Genomic DNA, 21,774 nt, shown 5'->3' with positions numbered 1-21,774 from the left:
TATTTGTCGTTGTTTAGGAACTTGATGAGGGTGTTTTGTATGCATAAGGATTTTCATGAGAAAAATCAACAAAATCTTTTGAAACTAATCAACGTGTTTTGTTTGAAACGAGGCAATTTCATTCATTCATTTGCATGTAAGTTTAGCTCTTTTGTTGAGTTCAAGTTTGGAAATCTCGGGTCTCTGAACGTGGAAATAGGATTTTAGCTTGATGTTCTTAAATCGGGCAGCTAAATGTGAAAATTTGAAGTCCCTTTTTGTTTTTGCTCGATTTTAAAGGAATTTCCATCGCAGTCACGAGCGAGCTGTCCTCGAAAGTGCAGCCTTCAAACATGGCCATGATCTTCTCATTCATTCACACCACGTGTTGAAAACTGCGAGCACAAACGCTCTCAGATCAACAGATTTCACTAACCTTTGGGTCATCGTAGAAGGATGGAAGCTACAGTGTTGGACCAGGGTCGGAAAACCTCTAAGAAATGCCAGATCGAAGGATGCCACGAGATTACAGTCGGATCACGAACTGCATTATGTCGCAAGCACCGAAACAATAAATACAAGCAAAATTACAACAAAAAAAGGAAACGCAAAGCTCTGGGTCCAGAAGTAAGTATGGCCTACCCTTCTCTTAGCGTATCAATGGTGAAGTGTGCTATTCTTGTGGGGAATTTTAATTTCGATAATAAAGCTTATTTCTTCGTTAAGTTAGAAGGCGTCACTCTGTACAGAAGTCACATGTCTTTGTCAAGCACATTTCAATTTTGCCATAGCCATTGTTTTATATCCTGTAAGCATTTTGTCCCTTTATTTCAAAGGCAGCATTCAACACGTTTCACTTCTTAACCTTACTGTGGATTGATTAATCCCTCCCCTTCGTTTTTTTTGACCTGGGACTGTGGACTAAAAATTTAGAAATGAAGAAATAATATCCGCATTGCTAATGTTGGCGAGTTTGCATTACGTATTTAAATTCCAATTGCATTTCAATCACTTTTATTTTAATATTTGTCTGGCATGTGTACCGTTTGATTTTCACCAGTTAAGTTAAGAAAGAACTTGAACATTAAAACGGACTGATGCATTAGATTCTTTATACGGTGATCATCGCTAACGATAGCATATGTTTTTCTTTCGCTTTGTAAATGCCATTAAAATAATTACCATAAATGAGATTACTTCGTTGTCAATTGAGAATTATGAAAATGTCTTTTTTCCACATCTGTCATGATCAATTTGATGCGTTGAAAAAAAGGGGAAAGTAATTAATCCTCTCGTGGTAGTACAAATGTATTGCTTTCAATCCTGGCTATTAAAAAGGAAAGTGTTTTTAGTGGTGAATTTTGTTTACCTGCATGTAACTATTGCATGTTACAAAAACATGCTCTTTTTATTGGGTGAAAGTACTAATTAAAATTGCAAGGCTATTGGTACATGTACCCCAAAGCAAGTAGTTACCCACTTAGCAAAGTATGCACACACATGTCCCAGTGGCCAGTTTGTATTTCCACTCTTGTTTTCAAAGTCTTCTTCAATGGTGACTTCTCTAAAACTGCAAAGCCACTGAATTGCACCCCTCCCAACTGCCTGAAAAACCTCTCCACATTGGCCAGTTAAACGTAAGCAGTGGACAAACTGATGTGCTCACCATACAGACTGTGTACCTTACTTATTTTTGTTTTGTCAACATTTTTGTTCTGGACCTTTGGTTTTTTAACCATTGACCAAAAGTTTCTGGAAAATCCAGTTTGAAAGTATATAGAAAATATCTTTTTGGGTATATAAACAGAACAGCTGAAAAGGTAGTCTGTATTCCTGGTCGGAACGTCCCAATGGAGATTTGTCACTTATTCCTTTCAAACCAATCATTGATACCAGTTTCAGCCTTACTGGTAGGTCTGTTTTTCTGTAAATGTCACGTAATTTTGTTGACATTTGCCCAAACTGTGGATCAAAAGCTTTGCCAGTATATGGTTAATGGTAAACAACCTTGATGTCTCTTGTATTGAAATATTTTGGTTGTAGTATGTCATTATTAAACCCTTTAAGTCCCAAAAATGATCAACATCAATTTTCTCCTGACTTAATCAATACTTGTCAAGAGAAAAGGCTATGATACATGTAATGAATTTAATGACCATCAATAGGTTAAATTGCCGCCAGCCACTTAATCTTTGTTTTTGGTTAAATCATTGTTTAGGAAATCCCAGGTGAATCTGTTGAAAGTCAGTTAGCAGAGGAAAAGTGCTTGATGGAACAGAAGTATGCCAGTATGCTGCAACAAGTGTTGGCCCAGAAACAACTGGTAAGAAATTGTAGGAAATCCTCATGGGATCCCCAACCTTCTTGCTTCCAGACATGGCTTATTAAGTCAAAACTGGACAAAAATTCCAAATTCCATTTTGTAAAATGCTGAAAAAAAAATAGTGCTATGTGAAAGTGCTGCCAATTAGGAGGTCTCAATTGAATGGTTACACCCCAGTTTGTGGTACACAGACTATAAATTAGAGCCAACGTACCCTACAGCCACCTTGATTGAACATATTCCATTACGGAATAATCACATTGATTTTTGAATTAATGGTCAATTAATAATGATGGACAAAACACTTCTCCCTACCATATCAATTTTCTTATGTCACAGTCACAAAATATTTGTAAGAATAAGTCCACTGAGAAAATTTTAATCCTGTTTATTATAAATAACAGTGTAGAAACAGATAATATGTCTGGCAATACTTCATGCATTTGAGTGCTGTGTTTTTAACTGGTCTGAAATGTTAGAATAGTTGACTGTTTTTGTGTTGAAAGGAATTGTTGCAATCTGAAAAAGTGATCCAGGTGCTACGAGACCACCAGCAGAAAGTGAAACAGGACAAAATCAAAGAAATTCAGGAAAGAAAAATTAAGAAAGAACAGGAGCCAAAAGAGACTGCAGGCACTCAAGGTAATCATGCTGGCAGTAACCTTTCATGGTTGCTCATAGTGTTTGAACCTCTGGGGAGGAGTAAGAGGTTTAAGCTCTTGAGTTCTTAATCTTTTCTTGAGTGGGAGTGGGGAGTGGAAAATGGCACAAGAAGGGTGTGGCAAGTGTCTAAGTAGTAGCAACCAAGAAAAACTGACAAAAGTAAAGTTCACATACAATGGTAACATGTATACAGAGCTGGGTGGATAACTTTAGGAATGGAATTAAGTGGGAGTGGCCCAAATGTTTTTGTAACCCCACTTGAGTAACCAAAATAATACCTTCAAATATTTCGACCAATCATTTTTACGGTCAGTTTTAACCTGAGAGAGAGCACAAAAAGGTACAGTAACCCGGTTGATACGCGGACACCAGGGACATGCCATAGTGAGAAATTGTCCTTGATGCATGAGGTCAATGTCTTAATTCCACAGGTGTGAGACTTACAGATAATGTGTGAGATTTGGAAGGAATATTAGCCCCCCGCAAATAAAAATTATGATCTAACTTGAAAAGGCAAATAAATTGCAGCAGGGGAGAGTGGAAGATTCTACTTACTGTTAAATTTTAATACACTCTTACTGTCTTCAACAATGAGTTGTTCCTCTCTTTCCCCATACATGTTATACATATAAGTCACATAAGAATTAGCCAAACGCATCATTTGTCTTTACATCGTGTAGTGATTGCTCCATTGAGCTTTCTCATTTAAAAATTAATAGACCTTCTAATAAGAGTGTGTATGTTTTGTTATCCCATTTCAGACCTTGTGATGTTACCTTAAAAACCTCACATTTCTTACAAATGTCATTTGCTTGTTTGCATATATTTATGAAAAACAAAGGCAAATTCCCTTGAGGACAGCACGTGGTCTGAATTGGCAAAATAAAGCTCAGTAGCCTTTAGTCTATCATTATTTTGATGTACTTGATCATTTTTCAACTTCATAACAGAAAAGTTGGCAGTGTTCTTTAATCTTAATATCACTGGATTCTCCTTTTCAGATTCTGCTGTTGTACCGAAGACAGCATCAGAGGCTTCGGTTGCAACAAAAGACAGAACAACAGAAAAACCAAATCCCAAACCAGCAAAAAGTTCCAAAAAGTCAAACCAGGGTAAAAAGAGTCCTGGAAAAGCTGTTATGCCAAAAGAAATCATCCAGAAAGGAAACAGTCTGAACTTTCCTGGAAGCATACTAAGTATCTCCAAAGCACCAAGTTCGTCTACTTTTGATACAAAAGCACTGCACACGGGTGCTACTCTTTCACCTTTGGATGCAAATGCTACTTCTTATGTTGGACAAAATCTGCAAGTCTGTCACAATGGGTCACAACAGCTTACATCTCTACAGCCTAACACCATGGCAATCCAGCAAATACCAAAGATTGATTCCATTTTCAGTTATCGCCCAAATGCTTTAGGGAATGCTAACACCTCAATCAGTGCCGCTAAAATGTGCATTGATTCTGTGAAGGATCTTTCACTAGGCCCTTCTGGAAGTGTCGTAACGTCGGTCATGACTACGCCTAATCAATGTCAACCTGCTGTGGGTGTTAATAGCACACAGGTAGCAAGCTCCAAGACATTGCAAAGTATTCATACTATTTTGCTGCAAAATCCACCACCTTACGAAGTGGCTCAGAAGGGAAGAATTCCTGGTGTGAACATTACCCGACAAGGCAATCCTGGACAATTAAGGTTGGCAACACCTCATACACTAGCACAAGTAACAAACGGAGGTAATCTTGTTACTGCCATAGGGATGGCACAACAGCATCAAATGACATTTCCTCCAATGAACTTAAACCAGTCAGTGTCATTGTCTAGTGACCATAATACCACTTCATGGACATACACCCAAGTTCCACAAACAAGCCAGGTAATTGTGAATGGCAGCAGGGGTATTTTGCAGAATGCCAGATCAAGGCCACCGCATGCTGAATAACTCTGAAGTTTAGTGATTAAGGTTATAAGGAAACTGATATGTACTGGGCAGGCTGACCTGAAACTTCCTAACCCTAATCACTAAACTTCAGAGTCATTTGGCTATCAGTGGCCGTTCGGTGATCTGTAAAATACCCCTGCTGCAGTGGATAGTGCAGGATTTAGTCTAAGTCTTACTAACATTAGGATGCTGGTGTGAAGGCCAGGGAGAGGGGCACGTACTCCCTAAAATGTAAACAATACCAATTTGCTTATACGAGGAGGCTCCACCCAAAAGGGGTACATTTTCGAGTCTTCAGGAAAGTGTAGTGATTTCACTAGTTGAAGTACATGAAAAGGGTGAGAAATCTGTCATGTCAGCCTGAAAATGGCCCAACAGGGCTAAGACATGCATTTTATGGCTTTGAAAAAGTCAAGAAAACATTCTGGTTTCATGATTTCTTTATATCTTTAAGACAGTGCTTTTACAGAAGTTAAAAGGGATGAATAGCTCTAAACTAGGTATACAAAGGGGTTCCATTTGTCAATAAAAGGTACTTGAAACGGCTGCTTTTTCTGACAAAAATGGTATATGAAAGGGCAAGGGGTTAAACCTCGGGGCAGAGCCTTGCTGTATAAAACTTTGTTGAGTACCCCCCCCCCCCCCCCTCCCCAGTGTGGAGGATGCTGCCTAGTAAAATTAATGACAGGGGTGCTAATTTAAAAATTTAAAAGACAGCATAGAGCTGCTAGAATCATGTTTGGTACATGTGACTTATGTTCTCACTACTAAGAAGTACCAGGAGACAAAGGCAATGGGATGAATAAACGATAAAAATGGCAGGAATGAATGCTACTGTTTTTGATTAATTATGATTAGAAGGTTCAGCATAAAAACAGTTGGAACCATTGATTCCTCACCCTGTGCAATACGCAATAATTTGCACGTCTTTTTACTACTAAGACCAGTAGTCATTTTATTTTTTCTTTCATATTTAGATTTGGTAATCTCAGTGAGGTTTAACTAACAAAAGCCCTAATATGCACAAGAAAGCAAAACCGTCAGGGTAGTAGTAGTTGTGAAATGACGTCATGGTGCAAAGGCTTGTTATAGTAAAATCTGCCTTATTTGTCTTAACAGAATATAACACAAAACTGGTCAAACCAAATCATGTCAGCAGGACGAATGCAGACTGCAGCAACAATACAGGATGACTTTTTATTTCAGATTCTTCAGGTAATTTTTCTTTCTTAAAAATGAAAGGAAAATATAAACATTTTGAAGACCGCGCATTGACCCTTTAGGCGCCTGACAATTCCGCTTAAACACAAAAATGTCGTTGTTTTGTAGTTACAATAATTTATACCTGTATTATATGTGTTAGAGAATGCAATCTTTTCGTCTTTTTCTTTTTCTAGGGCAGAGTTTAAAAGGCCCTATTGTGTGTTGCATATTTGGTATTTTGAATTCCAAATTCAGAGAAAAAAAATTAGGATAAACACTCTGTTTCGTAGATTTTATATTACTAAGTATTCTATTTCTCGGCACAGGAGAACAAAGATCCGCAAGGTGTTCAGTCGCAAACAAACAGCACTCTGACAAGCGTGGATCACGTGGTATCTGACCAGCCATGGACAATAAGCATCGGGATGTGACATTAGCAGGCTTGGTTACACAGTGTTTTGGACGTGTGAACGCCGTTTTGTACACCCGGCCCCGCTTTTTGAAACGTTTGATAGCGCTATCCACCGGATAAATATTTATACAGTGGCTAAATATTAGGGAAGCCAATTGCGTTATCCACTGGACAGAGGTTTATCCAGTGGATAGCGTTATCCAGGTTTTAAAAAACTGGGCCCAGAACCTTTAGGTGGAAAAGAAATTTTCACTGTTTTAAAGAAAGACCCGCCTATCTGACTTGGTGTGCTAAATGTTCATAACAACGCACGTTAAAATATTGTTCTTGCAAAAGCAAGGAAAACAGTACCAGCATCCTTTGAAGCTCCGCTCTTTTAATTGCCTTTCTCATTAAGTGGTTGAAATCATTTTTACAATAGGAAATCTATCTGCTAAAAGCGTAGGAAAAAGGTTTTATAAAGTTAAAATGTATTTTCCACTTCTTCTACACTCCAATTTGTCTTGAATATTGGTGAGCATTATCCTGGACTCTCCTTCAGGAAATGCTCACCAATTTTCACCTTACTTTCGGCATGCTAACATTTCTTTCACAAAAATAATCCTATGAGCTTCGCCAATATACATGTAGTTTATCGACACAAGACAATTATTCGCATGTGTTGGACACCACGTGTCGACCACGTGCAATCCAAATGATTTTTACTCACAGGATTAAAAATTTGACGAACATGGAAGCCAACATTTTTATATTTATTATTTTTCTTAGTACGAAAACATTTTTTTTAAAAACTCGGGTTCAGGAAATGAAACGGCGAACGCCAGTTTAAAAACCGAAATGAAACTGACAGTCAGTTCTTTTTCCTCTAGGAAACATAGTTTTCTACTTCTATATAAATTAGTGTATTTCATTTTATAATACAGCATAATGCGCGGGCATTATTTTATTATGTGTTTGTACTCTAGGATTTTTTTATTTTGTACTCCAAACAATTTTTTACAAATTTTTGATGGTAAAATCAGAGTTACTTTTACGTTCTAATTTAAATTTTTCTTCTTCCGAAACTACAATTTATATTGCGTCCGAAAATCCTCTAATTAAAGTAACTTGAAGTTTCCAAAATACGTCACAACAGAAAATATTAATGGGTAAAATAAACCAGAGAAATTATGATTGCAATGTGTATTTTGTTTTTAGTTTTGGTTGGTTAATCAAAGCTGAAATTTCACTTGTTGGAAGGTAATTGGAGGGCGACCTTTCGGGCCGTTCCATCCAAAATCTTCTGGAGAAACGGACCAAAAGCTTGAAAAGGTTCTACTGTCCCTTTGGAAATATTCCAAACGAAAGCACTTGTTCATGTTTTTATGCTTCATCTTTATCGTCATCTAGAGTAAATCGGTTAAGGCCAGTTAAAGGGGGGGGGGGGGGGGGGGTGGAGGGGGCGGGGGAAACAGGAATAACAACTCCCGACCCAGAGCTCCCCTGAGAGTTTGTTCCCAGGGCAGGTCGGTTGGGCAGCGCGTCATCTTTTCTACTAGTTCCATGTCTTATCGCCCTTTTTCTGTAAATTTGACCAGTTTATGGAAATGATTATCGACAGTCGCGCACTTGACTCGTCCCACATCGTCTCTACCTGGATCGCACGCGGAGGACGGAACGCAAGAAGCATGACCGAAGGGAGCACGAGGGGTGATGGGAAGGAGGAAAACGTCACTCTTCGCTCTCCCCTTGACCGCGCACATTAGTAATAGGAGAGTGGTAGGTCAGGTCCCGCACGGAATTTCCCTTTTCTTAAATTTCCTTGCCATTTTCCCACTCTGTGTGAATAAGCCACATGTTTCCCCACGTAAAGCTATGTTTTATTTTCAACGACCGTATCGATTGTACAGAAACCATTCTTCTTAGTACTGAACTCCTCCGGAGCGATCGTTCTCACTTAACTATCATCGCGATCGTTGAAAAGCTGTCGCCACATAGTCGCTGCTTTTGCTGAACTTTCTTCAACGATCCTGGGGTTCAACCCGAATCCATTAAACAAATGGTACACAACCAGTATATCAATCGAATGTGAAAAAGGTAAAACACAGCATACGTAGACAATCGAATGAACCAATCAACACTCGATACAAAGACAAATGGGTTTTCGTTTCTCTTCTGACTGGTTGAAAAAGTGGCGCGAGACTTTTTTCCAGACACCAAGCATTCTGTTACAAAGGCGGGGCACACATAGTTAAAGTGCCGAATCTGACTCGTTCCCAGTCGTCTTCGGGCGTATCGCACGGCGGGAGCAAGGAGCAGGGTGACTAGGGAGAGAGACGACTGGGGACGAATCATGAATCTGTGAATGTCACAGCAGCGCAAATTCATCGGAGTCAGCTCTGTTAGGTTGTGATTTCAATTCAGTACGAGAATATGTACACACGATGCCAAGCTGCAATGCATTGAATAGGTCTATAGGAGAACAATCTGGCCTGGAATAAAGAAACAACGTTCCCAGTTCTTTTTTTGCTGGGATTCAAATTATGCAAGCCTGGCAGGAGATCGTTGACGCACTTGTTTTGATATAGCTGCATTAATATTTTGTACCACGTGACTGACCAGCTGTAATGGGCCCATTCTTTTCAACTGAACGTTTGGCTTTATTTATCTAGCAGCGGACAAAAAATAACAATACAACCTTGTTACAACATTTGTAAAGAAGTCGGATTGTTTGATAACCCGCCTCACAATCTTGTTTTGAGATTCTATACTGACGGGTTGAGAAGAACTGTTTCACAGCATAACAGATATAATTCTTTAAAGCCCAACAGCTTTTGACAGTCTGGCATGATCTCTCGTGTCCGATTTTGTTGTAACCCGGGCAAGCACAGTGTATGCTGTTTCTGGGCTTTTGATATCATGAGGGCGTTTGATCCGGCGGTAAGGTTTCAGCCTTTCCCTTTGTAACACAGAGACGTGTTTCAATGAAATTGTCCAAACAGCCTAAATATATCTTCCGAAAGCCGGTTTTGTATCGAATCTCATCTAAACGACCGGCAGCAACGCGAAATTCGCGCCTAGTGGGCACTTTCTAACAGGGTGTGAAAAATTACCGTGCTCGATATCATTCTGTCAAAACAGTAATAACTGTTTCAATTAGGTCGCAAACAAACATGACAAGCAAGAAGGAGGATGCAGAAAGACTCTTCAGTTTTCCTTCCCTGCTAGCAGGAGCTTCTTTTCGTGTCGGAAACCATTTTACTCACGGTAACCGCTGGGTAAATAATCCTACTTTCTCGCCCTAGATTTTCGTTTTTATCGGTTGCCCACAAAATAGCCTTTTGTTCAATTTAATCAGTTGAAAGAACGGGATCTTTAGATGCATGTTTATAAACAGCCGTGCGGCTAAAGGATTTTTCCGAAAAATCAGGGCTAGCACCATTTAGCTGAAAACATTGCCATGCTATGATGGTATTCAGTTAATTGTCGAATATCACAGTGCCAGCTTTTTTGGTGCATGGTTATCTCTCAGTGAAAATCGTTATCTTCTTTATGGGAGAGATTGTAGGTAATATATGTGTCGTGGTTCAATTTTATAATTGATTAAAATTTATTCTCCTTTGTTTTTGGGTATGGAAAGGTATGATTGTGAGATTGAAACAAAAGAAAAAATGTTTAAATCAAAGGATAAAATTGAAACGCATACTAATATAACTGAAATGTTGGCAGTAATCTTGTAGGTATCTACCGGCTCTAAACAGTGAGAGTCGTTCCCCCGCAAATTATGATTGAGCAGAAAGTTTGCTAAATGTCCCAAATTGCACTGAAAAGAGATGGAAGCCAAGATAACGTTAATATTCTGTCAACAAAATTCGCGACATATAACTGAATTATGGTGAAATCGAGTTTTTAAGGTTGACTAATCTTGTCTGCGTTTTCTGGCCGGCTTTATCACTTTTGGTGATTTTATTCGTTTTCCTGACTTCAAAATAAAGCAATGATTTAGCATCTCAGCAGGTCCCTTGCATAAATAAACGCGATGAAAACCAAAGTCGCTCAAATTGACTGACGTTATGTTCCACGAAATTACTGTAGTACTCTCTACGATAGCAAACGCATGTTTATCTTTTTGATACTGAATATCTTTTGACACTGGGGTGCAAGATGTTTGAGACCTCGAAGCTTGTAACTCTTGTTATGGCTTTACGTATCTTTTTATTGTAAATACATTATTCAGTTTTAAAAGCTAAGTTTAACAGTGTGCCTGCCTGCTGATTCATTTTGTAATTTTACCGTTACCATGTGTTGATGATCGACAGATTTTCTGTTCCTTTGTTCTTTTTATGATGTATATCATTCTGCTTTGTTCTTCAGCGCCATTATGAACTATTTCGTAAGGTTAGTGAAAGAACTGTTAATTATCTGCACCTGCACTCAACTGTTCAAATATTATACTAACAAACGAAAAAATGACGCTCAACTCAGTACTTGAGAGACGTGCTTTGCGATTTTCCAAGATAAAATTAATGACTGACCGAAAATTGTGTTATAAAATATGATGTCTTGAAAACAAACTGACCCTCGAGTTACGAAGGCAAAAGTAGAAGTCATCTTTTAAAGATTGTTTTTGTTGTTTACTTAGATCTACTGTTGAAAAAATTTACTCATTTTTTTTCGCCTGTTGTAACGTGTCCATTTTCTAATTATTTCAAACTTGAATAAACTTCCTGTAGTTTTGTCCTCCATGCGCTTGTTTGCAATATCAAAAACTACTTTTTAACTTATTAATTAATTACAATGCCGAGCAGAAATTTTGGTTTTCGAAAGAATATCAAGCCCGAGAAAATTACGGTCATTTAGTATGACTTTAATCTAAAAATCAAAACATCGAAAAGGAAGTTTTAACTAAAATAAATAAAACGACGGTTTTTTTAATTCACTTCTTATTAAAAAGGAGAACAAAAAGCCTCTGGAAGTTTTCTTTTCTGTTTTTTTTCAAGGGAAAAAAAAAGTCTTATTTAAGTTTGTTCTGCCAATAAACTTGACAACTCTGGGATATACAAGCCTATTTAAAATCCTATTTTAAATAAGATCTTTAGAATTAGTTATCACTTTGCCTTATTTTGGGGAAAACAGTTTAGGATGTAGCAAAGGACAATTCGCATTCAAAAATAGCAAAGGTCTTTGTCTTATATGTTTTATACTTCAAAATTTGTAAAAACCGACTTTTAAGTGTCTCATAGGAGTTGGAAATGAATTCCACAGTCGATAACCAAGTCATAAAGGAGATAAAATGAAGATCAAAACAAAAATTCTGTGGACCTCTGATCTGTTATCTGCATGTTTAACTGATTTGAATAACATTACCCTTGACTGTAAGCTACTTTAACTTAGCAAACCGACACGAAACCCGTTTTTTTTTTCAAGAACTAATTGTGAAGCTTACAAATACCATGATCTTTAGAACATTTTGCTACTGTTTTTGTTTCTGATTTTTTTACAACAGAAAAGGTTAATTTTGGCCTTTATTTTACAGATTAATCAACAGTACTTGCTTCTGTTTGTTTGAGACAGATTAAAGAAAAGCAATTAAAAAAGAACATCGCATACAGCTGCGAAGCGCAATTTACACTTCCCTGCTTACTCGAATTTTGTTGCTAAAAACCTTGTGCAAGCAATCCCGTTAACTTTTCCTGTGACGGTTTATTTATTTACTAGTTTTCTGCTAAGGAAATGAGTCATTTTTCGTTAGTGCGCCGTTGAATAAATCCTTTTAACAATTCAAAGAGACAGTTGGACTCGCTGTAAGACGTAAATCGACAAAGGCCCGCCGGTCAGTTTGTTAGAATATTTTCCTTCATAGTGTTTGCTTATAACATCTTATTAGAACATGCTTTCCGTTAATTCACAGTATTTGAAAAATAACTCATTACTCAAAAAGTAAGAAAAAAGGCAAAGGGCGAAAGGAAATGTTTATAATTGGCACAAATGTAATAGGAGTGCTCTTCACTGATTTCTCTCGAACAGGACGCGCCAGTTGAAACTTATTGGCAACATCCATGCAGTTCTGTTGCCATCTGCACCTGACAAACTTTTCTTCGTTGAGAGCAGAAACACTCGATAAAACAATAAAAACATGCTCTGATTAAAAGAATAACAATTACAAAATGACACGCGTGCCGATGAATAAATCAATCTGGATGTAAGACTCACTGTGGTCATGTATTTTAAAATATCATCATGCCAGCCTTACCACTGCATAAGTTGCTGGCCGAAAGTACTCTTTTTCACCCAAAGTGGAAGTTTGGTATATATGGACGCTATTTGATTTATATAGGAGATTCGAATCGACTGGTTTTATAGGCATTCTCTTGCTTGAAAAGCTTTGTGATAAAAGAGCTTTAGCCGCGTATAAGGTTTTTTTACATACATTTGTGTTCGAACTCCAAGGGCTTTGGTAATTTTATTTAAGTTCAATTATTTCATTAAGTGACACTCTAGGGCTAAAAGATATAGTCAAGGAATATTAGTTGCAGTTTGGACTCACCGTCATTTATTCAAGGAAATAGCCAGGAAAATTCACGATTTTAAGATAAGATCCCGTCCCTGAAACTATCAAACTCGAATGATTTGATGTCAATTTTTATCGCTACGACGCTGCAAACGGACCCACCATTAGCATTCCATCTTGTAGGTGAGAAATCTTGACCGGATTCATCTTTTTCAGAGAATTTTTAACATACTGACGAGAAAAATAGAAAAGATACTGAAGGTAGTATATGCGTGATTGTTGATGAAAGGTCTCTAATGGAAAATTGATGAGTGCTTTTATTCTTACCGCGTGCTGTTGTATATTTAGGTATCTGTTTTGCTTTCTTTTGTTCGAAGAAAATAGCTGTTAACTGCTCTTTCGACCCCGGAATATTTTGAAGACAGCAGATTGAAGCATTCTCATACAAGGCGAAAGTAACTTCACCGTTAAAGCATCTTTCGGCCGAGGTCTTGCATGTCCGAACGAGAAAGGACAGAGGATCTCGAAATGATCACAGAGAAAAATATATAGAGAGAGCTGAAAACAAAGCCCCAACCATTTGATAAGCCTTGTCTCTTTTCACTGGCAGCTGTACACATGACAGATAAAATGCTCCTACGAAATTTTTCACGAACTGAATTCTTTTTTTATTACTATTTTTTACTATACTAAGACGTCTTTCTTTACTGCACTGCCGCCGCCGAAAAATAAATGATTCAGTCGACAAATAAAAGCTACATGTTACATTAAGTTATTCGTTTTTTAGTTCAACACATTCTCCAAATATTAAAATACAGTTAACGCTATAAGTCTAGTGTACAGTCAAAGAAAGAATTTTAAAAAATAAAATTCTAATCGACATTCTGATTATTTTTGATAATTTTCTCCGTCGACATCTGGTTATGAAACGTACGTGTTATAGGGTGAATTCGGTTATGGAGAATTATATATGAAAGGCAAACTTAATCTGCCTTCTAAGTTAATTTTCGTTTTTCGTGCTGAACATGAGCGCGAGATCAGTCGACAAATTATTTAAGGTATCACCTTTGCCGTATGTTAAAATTATTTTACATCTAATGCGTAAATACAGAGGTTTTAATACGTCAGTTTCTTGACGTCTGAAGTGCTTTCCATGAAGTTAGAAGTTCAATTTGACAACAAAACTCACGTTCAAATCTTTCAGCAATGTCTATGATTTTTTAAGTCACTGTCTTGACGTATTCTAAGACACTTGTTCTCCGAACGAAATTAAAATCCTTTGCAACAGTTTGCCAAATTCCAAAATTGGCGTGTTGAATTTATTATAAAAATTCATTACTGTTTCTGGTTGATCATTCGTTCGCTTAATTTGACTTAGGATAAAACAGTATATCCACCGCCAAAATAATTTCCTTGAGCTTGCACGGTGTTCCACGTGGGCTCCGAAAAATTGTAATATCCATTAAAGTAAGTTGATGCGTTGGTCGTATGTTTAAGGCCATAATCTTGCCATAAGTTACCGCTCATGGTACTGTCTGTATTGTGAAAAATGCAATTTCTCGGTTGTTGTACGTTTAAAATAGAAGTATTACTTCTAGTAGAAGCATCGAACGAAAATGGAACACGCTGCTCAAAAAATTCGTCCATAACGATATTATCGGATGTTTCGGAAGACGGTGAATACGGATCGGCGGTTGATGTGTTATCAGATAGGCTAGCTGGACGGCTAGAATTATTTGAAGCACACTCGCTTTCTTCCGACCAGCGCTCTATAAAATCATCAAGTTCAGGGCGAAGCCAGTGCAAAATTTCAAAGTCAGTGCGTTGAAGATCGCTTCCAGGAAAATTTGCTGAGGAGTGACGAGTGTTTTGATGCGGCTGTCGCGGTGTTTTTGATGGTTCGCTCCAAAACGAGTCGGGAAGCTTTCGTTTTCGAAGTGGTGGCTGGGGTGAAGTGAAAAGCGATGACTGGGTACTCTTTCGCTCGTTGATTTCTTGATTCCTTGAAATTTCTAAAGTCTTTTCTTTTCCTTGCTCGGGCTTTTTCTGAATAACCCCAAGTGCGTTATTTTTTTGGCCTTCAACGTTTTCGGCACGGTTTTTACTCGGTGCAGTCTTCGACGCCGTGAGCGCGACATCGTTTTCCTGTTCAGCTGCGATGAAGACGTGATCAAGTAACTGTTCTTGGCTATGCCAAGAACTTTCGGATGACATTTTATAAGATACTCCACGTCCTTTCAGTTGGCGTTGTAGATATTTTCTGTGGTTTACTTTTCTTTTTGGTTTAACGGGTTTCTCCAGGGCGAATTTAAGGTTGCTAGTGGCCATGCTCACAAAGTTAAGTAAGGAACTCGGCGTCGAGGTTTCTCCCAGTACAGTGCTCATCTTGCTGTATATTGGTCGTGTCTTCACTTGTCAATACGGAAGCGAAAACCAAGGGCTCCACAAAAAATTGAACTTTTAAATTATTTGTGTTTGGTGACCAAGTAAACATTAGCCTTTTGCTCATTTGCTTGTGGCTCGCCGAGGTCAGTTTAACCGCGGGGCGTGTGGCACTGTTTAAGTAGCACCTCGGACCAAGAAATAACACTAGTCGCTTGTTAAATCGAGAACTAAGGCTTTGTGCGCTGACTGGAAACCAAAGCTTATATTAGACTTAATAGACCCGACAGCTGTTTCGGACGTGCGAAAGTAGCTTTTTAACGAACTGCGCGTTTTTTCAGTACCGTGGGTGGAGAGAGAAAAACGTGTCTTTTATTCGCTCTCTTGTTCTTTACTGCAAGATACGGGAAATTAGTCGAACGCTATTGGACGGTTGCTTGTCAATTGTTTTTAAACACGAATAAAGCTTTAAACATCTCATTTATCTGTCAAAACAACAGCGACTGGGATTGAAATTGCCTCAATAGCTAATAAGAGTTAACGCGAAAGACATTACCATAAATCTCCATTTTTAAATCAGTTCATTTGTTTTCTACGACAAAAATGTTTACAAGAGCAGGTTTCGGGAAGGCCTCACTATTATACTTATGCCACTGTCTGCCTAGACAAAGAACCTAAAAAGTTATCGGAAATATAAAATTGACGAAAAAACATAAGGAATTGAAAATCTTCTCGCTGACGAAATTTTTAAAGACATCGCTAACCATGCCGACCGATATAAATAATTAAGATACATTTAAGATATATTTAAAATACGGCGGAAATTGTTTGACAATAATTTTTGTCTCAAATTATTTCTACCTTTGAAATATCATTAAAGGTTCTATTTTCCTGCGTATTTGGTAAATGCGTGCATCCTACATGAAGAAAAGGCATGTAAAACTGAACGAGAGTGAGTTCCCTTTGTATAATGGCTACTTCTTACCATTGAATGACGTGTTTACTATAAGTCTCCCCTCTCGGCGCTAGTCGCGACTATTAAAAGGCTATCAATTGTAAAAATCTTATATTGGCTTCATGAAGAAGCACTTTTGACCAGTTAAACGCGCTCCCCGAAATATCATTTCCTAGCGTTGCGCGTCGCTGGGATTAGACCGGCCATCATAAAGCGACAGATATTTTAGCGATTTTTTAATAACAGCAATTCTCTCGCAAATAGGCGGCTATCTTTAGGTAAATTACGCTACAATTCCCGTAAATTATACCTTTTAATTTGGTTTTTTTAAAATTCAAAATTTCGTTACATCTTGGAGACGAAAGATGGAAAAAGCGCCAAAAATGTCTTTAGTTTAACTGCACAACAGGGGTAACTTAATGTACATTAAAAAATAGGTCCCTTTACTTGTCAATAGGTAAATAAAATGTTACCAAGGCCTTGTATCCTACGTTTTCTGAAACGATAATTTACAAAACACTGATAACTGTCAATGGGCTTTCACTAGCTTTTTCAAGTTCAAAAAAAAGTTGTGAATAAATTCCTAAACGAAATGAATAAAGTACTAGCCCTGCTGTTTAATCCGGTTTAAGTACCCACATAGTAACATTTTACCTGGAAATGGCAGATGTTGCAAAAAATAACCGTCATTAAAATGGAAGACAAAGCCCGTGGCTAGTTTTTCTTCATGCTAGGTATTCCTTTGTTTAACTCCTGCCATTTTGAACCAATCCATGCTGAGCAAAATCTTCATTATTAAGATCCGTCAAAATTAGCGCAATATAACACTAAATTACGAGGGTTTCATTTTGCCACACTCTAAATCTAGAGTATATTGGGTTAAAAAATTCAGAGGAAGATTTTGTTAAAGTGACGACGCGATACTGGATGTGAAAAACAGCATTTAACATTTTCAACACACATTGATCTTACTCAAACATCTGTCATGTATTGAGAGCTGGTGAAAAGAGGAATAATTGTGAGCAGCTTTAAATTACCTCTCGGTTATAAATTATTGCATTCACGTCGTCCTTAAAGATCCAAAACAAGTGGAAAGAATATTTCCCAAACAGAAACAAACCAAAAAACTAGAAAGTGTGGGAACGAAGAAATTGAGTTATTGGTGAAATTTATTGCGTAATGATGGACTTTTAAAATAAATTCAATTGTCAATCCTTTCACAAAGAGTTTTCGAATCCAGTTTTAAAAGCTCAGTTTGCGAAGTTCAAATCATGAGTAACTTGCAACGCGTTCTAGTAGCTGGTTGGTTTTGATTTGAAATTCTCTTCAATACGCGCGTTATACCCGAGCAAAGATTAATTTGTAATTTGTATACGAGGCTGCATAGGTAATTTGTCCTTTATAGCTGTCTGTAGGTGTCGAGATGTCTGTTTAAATTAGGATCTCTCCTTTGTTGTTGTTCACAAACAATTATCTTTTTAATTCGTTGGTCTGCGCTTTCATATGAAGTCCTTCCAGCAAAATCCACTCAACCCATTAGACAAATATTAATATATCACAAAAAAGACCAATTTTAACTAAAAAATTTTCGCTCTTAGCCGAATGTAAAAATGCGTACGACGGGGTCTTTTTAGGAAGCTCTGAAAGCTCATTTGACTTAATAAGGAAAATGCATGGCTTCTCGATTTAGTCGGAAAGTGGCATGATTTGACCCAATTACAATGATAAAAGGTTTGTTTTCCTTCCAACATAATAAGAAGTCTCACTATACGCTTTTAAAAAACTCTTTTCACTGTAAAAAAACACTCTGTTTTGATCAAAACTGCGTTACCCTTGGTTACATGTGTCAACTGTCTCGTAAACTAGAGGACACCTAGCGTTAGACATGAGAAAAGAAAACATCCTTCCACGTTTTTATTTTTCGTAAATATTGCAAGTTGTTGCCCTAGCTAAATGCTCGCAACTGAATTTCTGGCATTTTGTTTCAGTCGGAAAGCCAAAACTGGACGAACGAACAGACGAACCATAGTTAGTAGTCGAACGAACCTCTTTCCATGTACCATTTGGTGGACTAAAACTGTACGTGATGTGTTTTATCCAATTTGATCGCGTTAAAGTTAATCTAAGCCAAGTAACCATTCACATCTACAGAACCATCCTGCACAGAACTGCCTACATGCGGCCGAATACACATTTCCACGTAAAATAGATTTATTCAACTTCACCTATTGGCCTCTGTCACTCAAGATAACTAACATTGTTCCAACTTTCTTGCTCGTTTTTTTCATTAATTCTCCTTAGAGTGACGAGACGGAGCCTTTGCAAATTAGGTTACAACTAAAAAATAATTATACATGTACAAGTTAGAAAATTTTCCTTTCTCCGCACCCAGGTGATAAACATGACATCAATTTCTACGTAACACTTTTTCTTCTTAGTATCCTTTTCTTCCCCTGAAACGTGTGCGAAAATCCAGCTGCCAAAAATGAAGAAAAAGGTCTTAATATTAAATGGATTATTCCACCAGATAGTTAATCCTGCGAGAGGCTCACCATTGGGGTTTCTCGCCAGAAGTCACGCGCGAGTGACACATGGAAGGAGTCACCGTAGTCGGCGCAAGAAAGAACGGGCGCGCGACGTTCTTTCTTGCTCCCACATGCTACGCAGGTTAGGAGCAAAAGAGAGATGGGACGCAGAAAAACGCGAAAGGGAATAGGAGAAGGAGTGCCTGCTGTAAGAACCGGTGAATTTGCATAAAGCCCAACCATCCATGTCTTTTCATCTATCCCCAATGCCCCTTCTTTTTCCCTTTCTACCTAACTCTTTTCGGTTGGCTTCAGGTTTGTGATGATGTTCTAAATATCAAGCATGGGGGTACTGGGACTAAGACAGCCTTTACCTTCATACAAGTTTTACATAGATTGAGTCCTATTCCGTCTGGCATATCAAGTTATTTTACTCACGAAATATCCAGTGTTTTTACGATCAGCTTTTATACACAATGACTGTAAAAGTGCAAGCACGCTTGTATACATGTAAATTCAGGGCCCAGTATCTTATAGACTCACTTGCAAGATACTCGGCTAGCAACAGTCATAAGTAGCAGCATTTACTAGTTTTCCTACCCTACCCTCCCTGGGTAGTTTTTGGTTGTCTACTCATTTCCTTTATGGAGCTTTTATGTCTGACAGTCTTCTGTTTTTACAAATTATGTATACCTTTGTTTGTTCCATACGAGTGTAACTACAATCACCGACAAAAGTAGTTGGAAAGGTTGTACAACTTAACAGTAGTCCATTTTAATCCTGAAAAAAGAGAGTTTCCTCTTTTGCTAAATATCCCCTGTCCCCCCTATTCAATGTTGGGATATAACAGAACAATTACCTGCACAAACATTAACGTTGTGATATAACACAACAATTACGTGCACAAACATTAACGTTGTGATATAACACAACAATTACACGCACAAACATTAACGTTTTGATCAACATTGGGCCAGTGGCGGGGAGAGGAAGGAAAAGAACAGGTGAAAAAGGCAACTCTCCCAACACTTTTGATGATGATTGTAGTTTTATTACCTGTTTCATTTTAACATTGTACCTATATTGAGTGATTACCTATTTATATGTTGTAATAAAGGCTGTCATAGTCCCAATCCTGTATGTGTCTTGGTTGGTATTTGGACACCTTTTCAACTCACTCCTTTTAGAAGAGAATAAGGCCTCGCCCACATGAATCCAGACATTTTTTGAACCTTTTTTCTTTAACCCGCATACCTATGAACAGGGTCTTTAATGACTCTGGAGAGCGGTTTCAAAAAGACAGAAAAGATGCGGTTTTGATGAGCAGATTCACAGGTTTCATGCAGACAGATGCCGATTCTGGAAAATAAATATGGGGTTTCAAAAAGATCTGAATTCACTAGGATGACGCCTTACATGATAAGAGATTCCATCTTATTGGACTAATAAAGAAGACCAATTCTAAAGTTCAATAAATTAAGATAAGTTAAATAAAGTAAGATCGAGTCCTCCAAATTTTAGTTCACATGTAGCTCCTTTGAGAAACTTACACTCTTTCTTTATTTTGAGGGTCTTAGGAGTGAATCAACATCAATTTTCTCTGAAAAATTTCAGTACATAGTCAATAGAGCAGGTTATGAGAAGAAACAGAATGATCACCTAGAGGAAAATGCTTTGATTTTTCAGCAAATTCTCTCAACCAATTTTTTAAGGAAGTGTATGGAGATTAGCCTTGATAATTTGTATTTGGATATCATTAAAGCAAGGGTTAAAACAAAAATTGAGTGTCCCCTTCTTATCTTGTCAGAAAAAATTTCTATAAAACACTGATAAACTAAACTATGATATTGTATGAGAGGTGTAACTTACCAGTGATCTTTTGCATTCAAAAAAGGCGTACTGGACTTTTCTACATTCTTCATCAACACCTGCCGCATTTGCATCTAAACAACTACTTGGTTTCAGCCCATGCTGTATTAACAGTGCATTTAAGAAACATCAAAGAATGAAATGTCAAATGCTATTGATTAACAAAAAATGACTCAAAAACTTCTAATTACTGCTTAATAGTTCCTTTTATTCTCTTAGAAGATAATAGTTCTTGTTATTCTCTAATGCTATGATTATACTAATTCCGCCTGACTAGTGTGAGACTACTATGAAAACTTAAGCCTTTGACCATCTTAGAATTAGTTTGATACCTGGTCTTCAGAGTAAGTTACTTGTAAGTTACCAACAACAATAAAATTGTCACCACTTTACAGATTTTGGAATAATGGGCAACCTGCATTTGTCAAAAACATTTTAGGATTTTGGGTTTTTCTACGAAGTCAATCAAAGATCTGTTACCATAGCATCCACTGTGTTCATCAAATAAAGGCGGCAATATAAATGAGCAGAAGCTGCAAAAGTAAATGTTGGCGGGAATGTACCAATTCATTTTCGCCCTCCCATATCTGTGTTTCTTCTGGATTTGAAAGCTCTATAGGAACAATTTAAACTTGCCATGTTTCAGTATAAAGAGGATAAAAAAATTAGAGTTAAGGTAAAACTTACTGTGCTTTTCAAAAACACAACACCAAACGCAACGAACCTAGAAACACACAAAGCGGATCGAAATCAAACAATCACAAATCACAAACCATCACCTTTTGTTTCCTAAATTAGAGGTCCGCTAAGATGTGAAGGCGAGAAAGCACCGATTCTTCAGATTTTGATTGATGTCGCAGAAAAACCCAGAATCCAAAGACATTTTTGTCATCACAGGTCGTGTGCTTTCCGAAACAGCTGTAAATAATAACCATCTGGAAAACTAGTAACTGTTACATGAGAAATCCCTTGATCTACTAATGCTGCTGAACAGCATTCCTGTGATACAGATAATTTGCATATCTATCAGT

At 37.6% G+C, this 21,774-nt stretch overlaps 3 protein-coding genes across 4 annotated transcripts in view; 1 reads left to right on the top strand and 2 right to left on the bottom strand.

Moving 5' to 3' along the window:
* The first annotated feature begins 146 nt into the window (after positions 1 to 146).
* LOC140949183 (uncharacterized) lies at positions 147 to 7,680 on the top strand. The gene is made up of 6 exons (XM_073398411.1): positions 147 to 606; positions 2,198 to 2,302; positions 2,809 to 2,944; positions 3,967 to 4,841; positions 6,027 to 6,122; positions 6,437 to 7,680. The coding sequence occupies exons 1-6, from the start codon at positions 436 to 438 to the stop codon at positions 6,539 to 6,541; spliced, it is 1,488 nt and encodes a 495-aa protein (XP_073254512.1). The 5' UTR covers positions 147 to 435; the 3' UTR covers positions 6,542 to 7,680.
* Positions 7,681 to 12,299: 4,619 nt separating this feature from the next.
* On the bottom strand, positions 12,300 to 15,822 carry LOC140948260 (uncharacterized). The gene is made up of 2 exons (XM_073397486.1): positions 13,340 to 15,822; positions 12,300 to 13,243 (listed from the first exon to the last, which is right to left on the bottom strand). Exon 1 carries the CDS (start codon positions 15,395 to 15,397, stop codon positions 14,387 to 14,389), a length of 1,011 nt encoding a protein of 336 aa, XP_073253587.1. The 5' UTR covers positions 15,398 to 15,822; the 3' UTR covers positions 12,300 to 13,243; positions 13,340 to 14,386.
* Positions 15,823 to 15,958: 136 nt separating this feature from the next.
* The window catches only part of LOC140948261 (cytochrome c oxidase assembly factor 5-like), an 8,290-nt gene continuing 2,474 nt past the window's right edge, over positions 15,959 to 21,774 (bottom strand). For both annotated transcript variants that reach the window (XM_073397488.1, XM_073397487.1), the window contains 2 exons: positions 20,744 to 20,845; positions 15,959 to 18,825 (listed from right to left, as the gene is read on the bottom strand). In XM_073397488.1, coding sequence (XP_073253589.1) covers positions 18,784 to 18,825; positions 20,744 to 20,845 — 144 coding nt within the window. In that variant the 3' untranslated portion in view covers positions 15,959 to 18,783. The remainder of the gene's footprint in view (positions 18,826 to 20,743; positions 20,846 to 21,774) is intronic.

The sequence above is a fragment of the Porites lutea genome, chromosome 9 (genome assembly GCF_958299795.1).
Source record: "Porites lutea chromosome 9, jaPorLute2.1, whole genome shotgun sequence".
Lineage (NCBI taxonomy): Eukaryota > Metazoa > Cnidaria > Anthozoa > Scleractinia > Poritidae > Porites > Porites lutea.
This window is presented reverse-complemented; position numbering and strand designations above follow the sequence as displayed.